Source organism: Scomber scombrus, chromosome 22, assembly GCF_963691925.1.
Source record: "Scomber scombrus chromosome 22, fScoSco1.1, whole genome shotgun sequence".
Lineage (NCBI taxonomy): Eukaryota > Metazoa > Chordata > Actinopteri > Scombriformes > Scombridae > Scomber > Scomber scombrus.
Genome location: NC_084991.1, coordinates 126661 through 141602, shown reverse-complemented (window position 1 = coordinate 141602; position 14942 = coordinate 126661). Strand labels below are relative to the sequence as shown.

The 14942-nt window shown below is 42.4% G+C and overlaps 1 protein-coding gene across 1 annotated transcript in view; it reads left to right on the top strand.

The window, feature by feature from the left end:
• The window catches only part of rint1 (RAD50 interactor 1), a 65149-nt gene that overhangs the window by 38042 nt on the left and 12165 nt on the right, over positions 1-14942 (top strand). Inside the window, exons 10-12 of the mRNA XM_062443373.1 lie at positions 5155-5249; positions 12987-13091; positions 13774-13994. Of these exons, the coding sequence (XP_062299357.1) occupies positions 5155-5249; positions 12987-13091; positions 13774-13994 (421 nt within the window). The remainder of the gene's footprint in view (positions 1-5154; positions 5250-12986; positions 13092-13773; positions 13995-14942) is intronic.

Below are 14942 nucleotides of genomic sequence, written 5' to 3'. Positions count from 1 at the left end.
TTATTATTATTAGGGCCCGAGCGGCGACTGCAAGTCGCCTGGCGAAAGCCCTATTGAAATTGTAATGTTTATTATTATTATTATTATTCTTCCGACATTTCGTGCCCCAATTTCGCCCCTTTCCCAAATGTGAAAATGCTTATACTTTTGCACGGACGTCCGGCCTCATCCGAAATTCGATATTTTTGGGTGGTCGCACATGGTCGACGCAGAATGGCGGAATAGCGCCCCCTACAAAGTCCAAAAATGCCCATAGGGAATTTTGCTAACTTTGTCCTATGCTCACAAAATCCGGTACACATATGTATTATACCCACATATGCAAAAAAGCCTCTTGACGTCATGACCTCAACCCAACAGGAAGTCGGCCATTTTGGTTTTGATTTTTCCCGCCTAAAATTAACTCCTCCCACAGCGTTCGCCCGATCAAGTTCAAATTAGGTACGCAACATCTCCAGACCTAGCTGAGCTTAAGTTGTGCTCTGCGCATCCGTAGGTCAAAGGGCGTGTCTGCCAGGGCTCAACTAACTTTGGCGTGCTCGCCATGTACATACGAGTGGCTCTCACGCCCACATACTTCATCCAATCAGCTTCAAACTTGCTGGACATGATGATGGCTCCGCCCTGAACGTCCCGATATATTAACTTCCCACGTAACTCATAGCGCCCCCCGGTGGTAACAGGAAGTGAACTAAGATTCATTAAAATTACATACTTTGCCCCATCAACTTCATTCAGAACCAGTTGGTGAAGCTACATTATGAAGACTGTGAAGCTACGAGTAATGGCGTCCATGTGGCGACGCGGCGACCATCAATTCCTCGCCATGAAAATACGTTTGGCTTTTTGATGGCTTTATTGAACTCGTATCATCATGAAAATTGGTACACAGGTCCAGGGTGCCGACCTCAACGTCTCCATTCGCTCATAGGCGATCTCACTCGTCTCGCCCCCTAGTGGAAACAGGAAGTGCCATATTTTACATCATCATTGTGCGATTTCCACAAAACTTCACATGTGAAATCACTGCCCCACCCTGAACGCAACCGCTTGTGTTTTGTTACACTCTACTGCCCCCTGGTGGATGAACCATCAACCTCTCATAACTCCTTCATGCTTTGTCCAATTCACTCCAAACTTCACATGACTGATGAGTGGCCGCCCTGAACACACCAGACCACACCAGACCATATGTGTAACTACCTGTGACTGCCCCCTACTGGATGAATGAAACATTGCATTTTTGGCCTCCTTCCAGGTTTTTTCTCACTTTCTGCCCCGCCATGCCTCAGGCCCCGCGGTGGCATGGGTGAGCGAGGGCCCGCCATCGCCGCTTGCGGCTTTAATTTCAAATTGACATTGCAAAAAAGTGCTCAAACAACATGTTGCTGCTTGGACATCCCTGAGTTGTTAAAGTAATATTAAATTATAAATAATAATTTAAACTAAACAACTAAATGTTAATGTCTGATACCTTTAACAAAATAACATACACATGTATGCTACACAAAAATAGGTATTTTCTGTAAATAAAAGATAAATAATAATAATGGTTTATTTTTGTAGTAACCAGTTTTACTTTTTCCATCATTAGGCTTCCATACAAACTATGTGAGCTAGATTCCCTTGCTGCTCTTCTCATCTCCTACTGCTGACTGTGAGATCTGAGCAGGTAGAAGCTGATAGTTCACTAACTATAATGAGGGAGCACACTGCAACAAGGTTAATGATCCACACAGTGACATTATATCATATCATCTGATATGACGCGCAAAAGCGATAGAAAACCAATCTTTTTTCTTCAGTTCGTTAAATCCATTTGAGGCAGCACACCTGATATGTTGATAAATCTGCAGCCTCTGATATGCTGCACAGAGCCCAGTGCCATTACCCACAGCTGTTCACAGTTTATTAAATCAGCTGATGACACCAGGCTGCTGCCGTATAACCACACACACACCTATATACTCATCAGACTGGTCTTGAAATGCATTGCTTGACAAATGTGCCATTATTATAGCTATCCACCGAAGTGTAAGCGCACCTGACTTTTAAAGGGAATGGGAGATGACTCGCTGATTAGTTTACTGCATTTTACGCCATAAACACACCAATGATTAATTAAGAGACTTAAGCACAACCCCTTTGAAACATGCGCCTGGCACATCGACAATTTTTCCCCCGTTGAAGTAGCAAAAAGTGGATTTGGACACACCCTTAATCCACTTGCGCCACGCGCATCAGACCATGTGTGTTCGTGCGTATCGCTAAAATAAGGCCCCCTGTAATTTAGTCGGTCAGCAAGACAGTCGACAACCCGTGGTTATAGGGCTGGTCTGTGGCTAGTCCAGTCAAAAATACAGATAATATTTAAATACTTAGATGAAGTTTTGGCTACTGGTACTAGGGGCTATAGTAAGGCCCCCTGAACTATTTACAGTGGCTGACCTTGTGCATTGTTGTGTGCAGATCAATACCAACCTACACACACTGCGATGGACACCTAAGCTCTGCCTACTAGTACTACAAACCTACTTGTTAGAAGCTTAAGACTGAGTGAAGTAAATCCAGCTGTCAAAAAAACATTGTAAACTAACTTTTTTCAATCAGTTAACCATAGCAGGGTCTTAAGACCCAACAGGCAAACCAAAGAATCTTTTAGGAGGTCATTTGAATATATGCAGTGTCCTCTCAAAAAGTGATGAAATACAACACTCCTTTTTGTGACATACTGCCCTGCTTCTGCCAATAGTGTGTTTTATGAATAAAAGGAATATGATCATAGGAAAGAGAGTCTTCTGATGGGAGATTTTAACATCAACAGTTGTGACAAATCTAGCAGGAACATTTTAAAGCAGATCTCATCTAGCCTACACTTAACCCAGGTAGTTAAAGATCCAACTAATTCAGCAATAAACCTCAAACCTCAAACCTTTGTCAAGATGGCTGCAGTGCGAGTTGACGTGTCTCAAGCTTGTCTGCTTATCGCTATTAAAGTAGCTTTAAATATCCTGTTTTTGGCATTGATCTTTCATGATCTAACCCGATTGACCTTGTTTGATTCAAACTGTGTCTAAAGTTCTTCAAATTACTGCTAGGATCTGTTTGAAATTTGCGTTTGCTACAATGGAGGGAAGCATGTGTCTGCAAACGTTGTGGGACGCAATTCAACAGGTGGCGTTGGAATAAAATAAACCCCCATTGTTCAGTAAGAAGCCTCCCGTTGAGTTACTACAATTTTTCATCTCCTAAACAGTTTAGAATTCCAAGAAGGTAACTGAAGAACTTTGAAATTGCAAGTAAACAGACTGGAATAAACTTCTGGCTGGTGTAGATGCAGAGGCAGACAGCAATATGTAATTTACCATAATTAAGAACACAATAGATGATTTTACTAGAAAAGCCAAGATGAAGAAAAGACAAAGAAGAATAGCCTGCCTTGGTTGAACTCCGATGTATGGGTATTAATGAGGTAAGAGGCAATGTGAAAAATGATCCGGAAACATTTAAAAAACTAACAGGGAAAGACCACAAGTCAGAAGAGAACTTAGAACTGGTCCTAAATGGAATTCTGACCCATATAGGACCCATTCAGGACCCATATAGATTAGTTGAGGCCTTCAACAGTTACTTTATTGACTCTGTTACTGTACAAGCACTGAGCTTCCCCAAAAGCCACCTAGCCCCTTTCTTAGAAATTTTAAGTGAGAAGATTTTTAACAGTAAAGAAACCAGGGCAGTGCCTGTTCAAAACATGCCTGTCTGGGACGAGTTTTGAATTGGAAGTATTTGCTTATTCTCAACCATGTACCTGAACACTTCCTGCATCGACGCAGTGAGTCAGTGACACACTGCTACTGCTGATGTGCTAAACGTGCTGCTTACACCAGTTTGCACCAAATATTTGTGCTTTGTCTGTCATGGCACTTTACAATTGGTACGGTCTTGGAGCATGTGAGAGTATTTCCTTAATTTTATGTGTTTAACGAGTTTTGAGCTCTGGTGGTTTTGTTACCCTTTCAAGCCTAGTGAGCATATGGGAGGGTTATGTATTTGTGTGTATGTAGATGTGTAGCAGAACACAGAACATTAATTACTGTCAGATCCTGACTGATCTGGTATAAATGAAGTTAACACTGCTGTACCATGTGTATAAATGCGCACAGCCCTTTTCTCAGTTTGGAGACACATCCATTGTTTCAGCCGTGTGATGCTGCAGCCAGCTGTAACATATACCCAGCTGTGTGTTGCTCTCACCTCAGATTAGGGCAAAATCTTTTGTGTTCAGGCCCATAAAATGGAGCACATTGCATTGGTGCAAATACTGCACAATTCACAGTGGTATAACATTCTCAGGGAAAGCCTCTGATGAAACACTGCCTGGCCTGCTGGTTGTGTGAAGTCTGAGTCTTCTCTGACTTATTCAGTATTGAACATGTTGACTCTGTCCGCTCTGAACACGTTACGCACGCACAGTCATGTCAGGCGAGAGCAGTAATGTGCGTGACAAGCTGTCATAAACTGAAGCTCTCTTTTAACTAATTAGTGTAGTTATCTCATTTTTGAGTCTTTGGGCCTGCCTCAGTGCGAAACAAACATCCCCGCCAACTTTTAAGTTCAATGTGAGTCTGAAGCAGTGTACGTGCGACTGCTGTGGAAATCTGCATGCATAATGCGGTATCATCCTTCTACTCACACCATCGTGAAAATTAATTAAATTAATTAGCTCTGTTTAGTTCTAAAATGTGGTTTAAAACTGTAATCCTGCTAAATAATCCACATTTTGTTAAATGTACCTGTAATCTGATTACGTGTTTTTTCTGTAACTAACAGAATACAGTTACCCTTTTTTTGTATCCTAATTACATAACGCTATTATATGTATTCCATTACTCCTGTAACAATTTCCTCAATAAATAAGTTTAAAAAAAGTTTTTTATTTAATTAATGTTTATGTTCAATGTTTATCTAGTTTTAGAACTTGAAAATCTGAATGCATTTAAGATCATATTCATGCAGACATTTAGCACATTCTAAAGGGGTTAATAAACTTGAAAGAATCACTGTTCATGATAGCATTGTGCACTGTTACATCATATAAAACATTTTTGAAAAAGTTCTGTATTTTTTTTTTTGTCATCCTGTTTTTCTCAGAGCGCTACCGGGCCTTGCCCTGCCCTTCTGCACAACTGAAGTTTCTGGAGCTACAGAGAGAACTGGTGGATGACTTCCGTATACGACTCACCCAGGTAATGATGACAAAAACACTGGTATTAATGAAGAGAGAACACACAGGTAATGAAGGAAAGACATAGAGCTTTTTTAGGGTCACTGAAGAAGCTAAATTGTCTCCAAAGAAGGAGAGGAAGGCCAGTGATGAAGAGGAAAACACAGAGGTAATGAGGTGAAAGGAGAGACACAGAGGATAGGCTGGGATTTTCAATTGCAATTGATTGTCCAGTGTACATTTCATTCATGCTTTTAACTGAACAATAATATTCATCCAGTTAACATTTACCTTCAGAAGGACGTTAGGGTCAGCAATATGCATCATTCAGTAATTAGGAAACTTTGTAGGCGTTTGGGTTCTTGGGGAAAAAATAGGCTCTGTTTCATATCTCTTGTGGATATTATTAAAATATTAAATACCAAATGTATGACTTTGGTAGTATTATTATTAATTGTTTTTTGGGGTATTAACAAATTAAGATGTGTGACTACTGCATCTGAAGCATATCATATCAGTCTTGTGTGTGCTCTCTCCTGCATACTGGTTCACTATTGTGCAGTATTTTCACTCTGTACCAACACATAGGGACAGACCCCCATCTTGACTACGTAAAAAATAATAAGAAGAACTGAACAGGACATATAAAAGATCAGGTAGTAGCTGCACTCCTGTTATTAATATTGTAAACTGCTAAAAAGACTTTATAAAAGACATAACTATGAATAAAGTTTAAAAGATGAAAATGCATAAATGCAGGATAAGAAATGATGGAAGTCATTTTGACTACTACAGGGGTACATTTCATTATTAAAATGAAGTTAAGTAAGTTATACTTAATCACAGCAGTGTATAGTGCTTAATGCGCCATCTATTGTCCTGTTTAGGTATTGCAACAACCAACAGATTACAGTGAAATCAGAACTGAAGACACAATAATTAAAATATATATGGTGGTGTCTCTTTTTAAGCATATTACCTTATTGGTAACTCTGCTTTAACTGCTGGTATCTTTAGGTGATGTGAGTGAAATGGGCATTTTATCATGTCTAATTATAATTGTTTATTCCTCTCTCTGTGGGTCTGAGATACCATACTGGGACACCAGGGGACATTATAGTGTTTTGTGTTGTTTTTAGATTGGTTTTCCTTTCTTATTTAAATTTTTTTGCTGCGGTATGAAGTGGTGCTATGGTGTGTTTGACACTAACCCTAAGACCACCAACCATCAAACTACGCCCGCCCAACATTTTCGTCACCAGCCGCCACTGGTTTTAGTGTTATGAAAAGTGATAACACTCTAACAGATATTAATCTTGGAATGAGCGTATATACAATGAGCCCTGAAAATCATCTCCCGACGTTAGGCATTTGAAATTAATTCTGCCTCGATCTATCAGATTGCGAAGAAATGGACAACCCATGTCTGGCAGCTTGCTTCAGGTGGGAGGAGACTTGAAGAAAACTCAGGGTTTCTGATAGAAAACCTGCCAGCAAGCAGGTTATGTTCACAGAGTCAGTTACCATGGTGACTGACTTAGAATTTCAGTTACCTCTCTTTCTGAAACGGATAACACAGAGTTTCCCTCATCTCAGGTTTAACTTACTCTGAGTTTTCCACATAACCCGCTTTCTGGAATACCACTCAGGAAAGGCATCTGTCATCCTGACGTCTACAAACCCAGGTGAGACAAGAGAGCACAGAGGACTTCGGGGAAGAAGTATAAGTTAGTGAATCCCTTAAAGCTGCAATCTGTAACTATTTTTGTGTTATATTTGCTAGAATTGTCATTATGATCTGACAGTATTATAAAATACAGATAAGCTGTGACAAAAGCCACTGTCTCTGGGTCCACCCAGTGGATGTAATGTGATTTGCAAGAATCCACGGTTCCCGAATCAAAACAACCAATCAGAGCCCGGAGGAGTGCCAATGATGCTGTACAAACGCTGCTGGCAGCCCCACCTCCCCCGCACAGCCCATACTTTCACTTGGCAGCGCTCCTCCCCAGTGCAACGTCTGCTTTGCTCTCACTCAGTCAAAAAGGCTTCCTCTTTTACTGTGGGGACGAGCCTTCACGTGCGGGCAGCGTGTGCGGCAGGTTCCTCTGTGGGGAGGGGCTTAGAAGGCAGGGTTGCAACGCATCAGATAGGAAGAAGGATGGACCTGGAGGTTGTACTCGTTCAAATTTTCTAATAACTACATACTGCAGCTTTAATACCACATGAATGTAAAAGGATATAGATGGATAGAGAGAGGGAGGAGGAGAGAGGAACTCAGTGCATCATGGGAGTCCCCCAGCAGTCTAAGCCTATAGCAGCATTAGGCATGGGCCGGTATGAGATTCTGACGGTATGATAACCTTAGACAAAAATATCACAGTTTCACGGTATTATGATTACAGCTCTAAAATGTGTTATTATGACAATGTCTGTATTTAAAAACAAAAAAAAGACATAACTTTTCCATTGAAAAAAGTCTTTTCATTCTTTTATTTTTAAACAATATATAGAACATGATGGAACATTATTAAATATGTATTTAAAATAAAATTCTTTCTAAATAAAAAAAATAATAATACAAAAATAAGTGCAGTCCTTAATGCAGTCCTTTAACTGAGGCTAAACCTGCAACTCGAGTCATGACATAAATGAATTATTTTTAGTGGAAAAAAACAACCTTCCTCCAAGCCGTGGCCGTCTGACTTTTTACGTTAGCCGAAGTATTCCCATAGAGCCGACTTTGTCCGTTAAGACGAGGGGAAAAGTTCGTGGAGCTCGCCTCCTTCAGCCATCATACAGCCGGCAGAGCTACCTGCTTGTAACAGCAACCAGATGTGCGCGGGGGGAGGGGCAGCTGCAGCTGCATGCGACCTGAGGGACCTCCACTTTCTCTCTGACGAGACGTCACATTAATTTAAAAAAACACTCATACCGCAGGAACGGTATGACGGAACATTTTAGCAGTTTTGAAACTGTGACTTTTTCATACCGTGGTATACCTTGAAACCGGTAACCAGCCCATGCCTAGCAGCATAAATTAGGAGCTGGTCCAGGACAAGGCTGGCCGGCCCTAACTATAAGCTTTATCAAAAAGGAAAGTTTTAAGCCTACTCTTAAACGTGGAGAGGGTGTCTGCCCACCGGACCGAATCTGGAAGATAGTCCACAGTAGAGGAGCCTGATAACTGAAGGATCTGCCTCCCATTCTACTTTTAGAGATACTAGGAACCATAAGAAGGCCTGCGTGCTTGGAGAGCAGTATTCTAGTAGGTACATCAGGCACTAAGGCTACGTTAACACTGCACTCAATTCCGATTCATTGCTCAAATCCGATTTTTTGTTTTGTCATATTACACTTTTAAATGTGACCTGTCTGCGGACTGCGATGTGAACAGCTCACGCTCCTGAAGTGACCCGCATGCTCAGTTGATCATTAAAGACATCACGCACAGAACGGTGTTTACCGAAGCGAACATGGCAACAGCAACAACCGGTGAAGTTACTGGTAGTCTCATTTATGGTCTAATGTTAAAAATAGTGTGTGGAGGAAGCCGGCAAATTTGTGAGCGGGTGATGTTAAAAAGGAGGAAGAGGAGAAAGAAAATTAATACTTTAATGATGTCTTTATGCGGAGCATTAGCCACAACATCCATACAGAGGAGTGTGTGTTGCTCCAGAATAATGTCAAAGTCGCATTAAATACGACCTGACTGTTTAGATTGCGGTCGCATTCAAAAAAATCCGATATGTATCCGATTCAGTACCAAATTTGAAAGTGGCCTGAATCGGATTTGGAAATGTCAGATTCAATGCGACTTGTGCTGTTCACATTGTCAGAAACAAGTCAGATATGGGTCACATTTGAGCGAACAAATTCAGGATTCAGATCATTTTTGACTGCAGTGTGAACATAGCCTATGGGCCTTTTAAGATATGATGGACCCTGACCATTAAGAGCTTTGAAAGTGAGGAGAAGGATTTTAAATTCTACTCTGGATTTTCGCAGCGAAGCTAAAATGGGAGTATTAATATCTCTTCTAGTCTTCAGTACACATGCAGCTGCATTCTGGACCAGCTGGAGAATCTTTAACGACTTGTTTGGGCAGCCTGATAATAATGAATTACATCCATCCATCCATCTTCTTCCGCTTATCCGGGGTCGGGTCGCGGGTGCAGCAGCCTTAGCAGGGAAACCCAGACTTCCCTCTCCCCAGCCACTTCGTCCAGCTCTTCCCGGGGGATCCCGAGGCGTTCCCAGGCCAGCCGAGAGACATAGTCTCTCCAGCGTGTCCTGGGTCTTCCCCGGGGTCTCCTACCGGTGGGACGTGCCCTGAACACCTCACCCGGGAGGCGTCCAGGAGGCATCCTAACTAGATGCCCGAGCCACCTCAACTGGCTCTTCTCAACGCGGAGGAGCAGCGGGTCTACTCCAAGCTCCTCCCGGATGACCGAGCTTCTCACCCTATCTCTAAGGGAGAGCCCAGCCTCCCTACGGAGGAAGCTCATTTCGGCCGCTTGTACCCGCGATCTCGTTCTTTCGGTCACTACCCAAAGCCATGGGGTATGACCATAGGTGAGGGTATGACCATAGGTGAGGGTAGGAACGAAGATCTATAAGGATCTTTGCAGAGTCTGCATTACTGCAGACGCCGCACTGATCCGCCTGTCGATCTCCCGCTCCATCCTTCCCTCACTCGTGAACAAGATCCCGAGGTACTTGAACTCCTCCACTTGGGGCAGGATCTCATCCCCGACCCGGAGAGTGCACTCCACCCTTTTCCGGCTGAGGACCATGGACTCGGATTTGGAGGTGCTGATTCTCATCCCGGCCGCTTCACACTCGGCGGCGAACCGATCCAGTGAGAGTTGGAGGTCACGGTCTGATGAAGCCAACAGGACCACATCATCTGCAAAAAGCAGTGACCCAATCCTGAGGTCACCAAACCGGAACCCCTCAACGCCCTGGCTGCGCCTAGGAATCCTGTCCATAAAAATTATGAACAGGATCGGTGACAAAGGGCAGCCCTGGCGGAGTCCAACCCCCACCAGAAACGAATCCGACTTACTACCAGCTATGCGGACCAAGCTCTGACACCGGTCATACAGGGAACAGACGGCCCGTATCAGGGGGTCCGATACCCCGTACTCCCGGCGAACCCCCCACAGGACCCCCCGAGGGACACGGTCGAATGCCTTTTCCAAGTCCACAAAGCACATGTGGACTGGTTGGGCAAACTCCCATGCACCCTCAAGGATCCCGCAGAGGGTGTAGAGCTGGTCCACAGTTCCACGACCCGGGCGAAAACCACATTGCTCCTCCTGAATCCGAGGTTCGACTATCCGACGGACCCTCCTCTCCAGTACCCCCGAATAGACCTTACCAGGGAGGCTGAGGAGTGTGATCCCCCTATAGTTGGAATACACCCTCCGGTCCCCCTTCTTAAAAAGAGGGACCACCACCCTAGTCTGCCAATCCAGAGGCACTGCCCCCGATGTCCACGCGATGTTGCAGAGTCGTGTCAGCCATGACAGCCCCACAACATCCGCCCGGAGCCTTGAGGAACTCCGGGCGGATCTCGTCCACCCCCGGGGCCGTGCCACCATATGTAATGAATTACAATCCAGCCTAAAGTAACAAATGCATGCACTAGTTTTTCAGCGTCATTTTGAGACAGGATGTGCCTGATTTTTGCAAAAAAGGCAGTCCTTGAGATTTTTTTTGTGTGGGAATTGAAGGACAAATCCTGATCAAATATAACTCCTAGGTTCCTTTACAGTGGTGCTGGAGGCCAAAGTAATGCCATCCAGATTAGTTATATGATTAGATCATGTGTTTCTAAGGTGTTTGGGGCCAAGCACAATAACTTCAGTTTTTTAAGAGTTTAATTGCATAAAGTTGCAGATCATCCAGGCTTTTATATCCTTAAGACATGCTTGTAGTTTAGTTGACTGGTTGGATTCATCTGGCTTTATTGATAGATATAATTGAGTTTCGTCCGCATAGCAATAAAAATGTATGTATTTCCGAATAATATTACCTAAAGGAAGCATAAGGTGAATAGTATTGGTCCAAGCACTGAACCCTGAGGAACACCATATCTGACTTTTGTTTGCGTGGACATCATTAACATGTACAAACTGAAATCAATACGATAAATAAGACTTAAACCAGTTTAATGCTGTTCCTTTAATACCAATTATATGTTAAGTCTCCATAACAGGATTTGATGGTCAATGGTGTCAAAGGCAGCACTAAGAACTGACAGGATGAGTACGGAGATAAATCTATTGTGTGATGAACTTAAGAGGTCATTTGTAACTTTTACCAGTGATGTCTCTGTGCTATAAAGCTCCAGACTGAAAATCCTCAAATAAACTTTTGCTATGTAGAAAGTCACACAGTTGACTGGCAACTGCTTTCTCGAGGATCTTAGAGAGAAAGGGGAGGTTATATATAGGTCTATAATTGTTTAAAACCTCTGAATTAAGAGAGGCTTCTTAAGAAGTGGTTTAATTACAGCTACTTTAAATGACTGTGGTACATATCCTCTTACTTAAGACAGATAAATCATATCTAATAAAGAAGTGCTAATTGAGGGAAAGATTTCCTTAAAGTAGTCTAGTTGGAATTGAGTTTAAGAGACAGGATGATGGTTTGGATGAAGCAATCACTGAAGTTATCTCTGTAAGGTCGATTGGAGAAAAACAGTATCAGATTTAACATAAGTTTCCTGTGTTTGAGGATAAATCATTACCTATTGAGGGCAGGAGGTGATTAATTTTGTCCTTAATAGTTTTTAAAATGATGTACGGCGTTGAAATAGTCCATATTTATAGGGGATTAGTCCAGACATAGAGAGGTCCAATAAAGACTAAGCATGTAATAAGGAGGAGTTGTCTCTACGCATTCCTGCAGGAGGTCAGTCATCCTTTGTTGTTCACTCCATCTAAAGTAACTGTAACATTTTGTGAACTTGATGTGAGAGGGCACTTCCATGCTTTAACCACAAATCCACATTCCATTGGATCGTAGCTCACTCGTAGTCATTTGTTGTCTTTGTTTCTGTCCTGTTTTATAGTGTTTGTTTTTTGACATCTCTTTTTGGAATTCGCATGGGACTGGAGTGTACTATGTTGTAGTAGTCATCTAAAATCAAAAAAATTTCCAGCTGGTCCATGACCGGGACCAGGCAGATCTGTTTGTGAAAAGGTTGCTCCTCTCCTTTTTCAAAAGTCTTTCTTTCACCAGACCAGTGTACATCTCTGAGACATTAAAATCACTTGTAATTGATTATAAATGCATGTATTTAATGACAGCTATGCATTTCATTTGTCTAGTTGCTGACTTTTTTGCTGATACATATTGGCTTTACAGCTACGTTTGACAGAGAGGAAAAAACAAGAGAAGCTAAGAGACCGGCTATATTGACATTTAACATGTGTAATCACAGGGAAAATTGGAGGAACAAATTGTTATCATATTCAGCCACAAGGCATCGTTACCACCTAAACAGCTTTTTAGCAAACATTTCCAGCCGGCATTGAGACAGCAATGGGGACACCAGGGTGAGCCAGAATACAGCACAACCAGATCCTGTCAATATGAGGGGTTATGCATAAAAAAGAAGTAGCTTGTCCACCAGCTTGTGCACAAGCTCTGTGTCGCGTATTGGCCCAGGGTGGCAGGATAAACACATCATCCATGAAATAAAACTTGTATGATTGTATGATTTATTTATGTTTTGGTTTTTTTCCAGGTGATGAAAGAGGAGTCTCGTTGCCCACTTGGTGCTCGTTATTGTGCCATCCTTAATGCTGTCAACTACATTTCCACCATCCTGGGAGACTGGGGAGACAATGTGGTGTGTGGATGAATTTATTTGTTTGATAGTTTTGGTATTTTTACCACTACACCAGCTGGATGTGGCCATGTGTGGACAGTTTTCATTTGGGTCACCAGCTCCTTGTTTTCAAAAGAAATTGAATTTCTTTGAAAAATCTTTTGGTCACAAGGAAAGTAGGTGAGGCAGCCCACATTATTCTACAAGTACCTTCATTTTAAAAGATACAAGCCAACCTAAATCTTACATAACACCTGTGATTTATTTTTGAACTCTGTCTAGCTGAAACTGGCTATTCCATTAGCTGCCAGCTCATCGCAATATTCCCAAACACTAGTCTAGAGGAGAGGTGCCATATACAGTATATTCACTCTGGTTCTAGTTCAGTGGGGGAGTGCTGTTAAAATGCCAAAGCTGATGCCAGCATGAGTTAGGTGGCTCATAGGCTCTGAAAAGACTGACTCTCCTGTGCACAATATTCACCCTGAATATCCAATTTTTTTTCAACCCCATTTGATAGTAAAGATGTTGCAAAATTGTATGTAACACATATTGCTACGCTGTCAGGGGCAAAAGCCACAGAGTACTTTATTGAAGCTTCTGTGCCACAAACCTAAAACCTTCATGTAAAACCTAAACCTGTGTTTATTCATCCCTGTTTTACCCTTTACCATGTTTACCCTTTATTCTTTATATTCTTCAGTTTTTCTTACAACTGCAGCAGGCAGCAGTTTCACTCGGTGAGGAAGTGGTACTAGGAGGCCTGGGGGTGATGGAGGTGGGCCGCCTGGCTTCTCTGGAGGGTTCGCTATTTGAACGTCTTTTGGCGTTACTGGAGCGACTCAAAGGAGACATGATTGGAAGACTTCTGGATGGGATTATGAGAGAAGTCACAGAAAAAGCCAAACCATATCGCCAAGACAGGTGAGAGAATGTTATAGAATACCAATACCATATTAAATGGTTGCCTGGTGATTTTAACAAATAAACCACTACCATATGCACCTGGAATGGGCATGATAAGAAAAGTGTAGCCTAATAATGTCTGTTGTAGTTTAATTAACAGGGAAGCATTGATGGTAATACGCAAGTAATTTTAAGGAAAGCAAGTTATAAGGAAAAAACTTACACTAGGTGTCTGTCCTGAACAGATCCATGTGTCAATACTAGATCTGAGTCATAGTGCCACCTACAGGCAACAGGAAGATGTATGTTTTACACTTTGACGACCTGTGGGTAGCAGGTTAATCAGATCCATGTTCTCAGAAAAGCCTCAAGACCTCGGAGATTTTATATTCTGAAGTTGGTGACTCTGTGTCAAAAGGTGATGCCATGACGACTCGGCAGATTTCGATGTCTCGCCATGAAATTTCAAAGCCTTATAACTTGACTTCACATGCTCTAATTTTTTCCAAATTGCATATGCTTGTTCAGAGTCTCGATCTAAAGACATGTACAGGGTCATATTTAGTGACAGTCATAGCACCACCTAATGGTGACAGGATTGACACATCTAAGACATAAGACCTTGGTGATGCTACATTCTGCAGCTCATGACCCTTAATCAAATACTGTTGCCATGGCGACACATTCTACGCCATGACTTACGATTATGTTTTTGAGGGGCAAGGGATGCCTCTACGGTCACAAAACTTAACACACACATCTGGAGTGGTGCCAGGTAACATCCTATATAGGTAAATTGCATGGGCATGGCTAAATGGCTCAACAGCCCTTGAAAATTTCTGAATAGAAGCCCCGCCTTCCAAATTGACATAGAAGAATGAAATTCAGGAGGCGTATGTATTACGCCCAGACGCACAAAAAAGTCTCTTGGAGCCATACCCTAACTCTAACAGGAAGTCTTGTAAA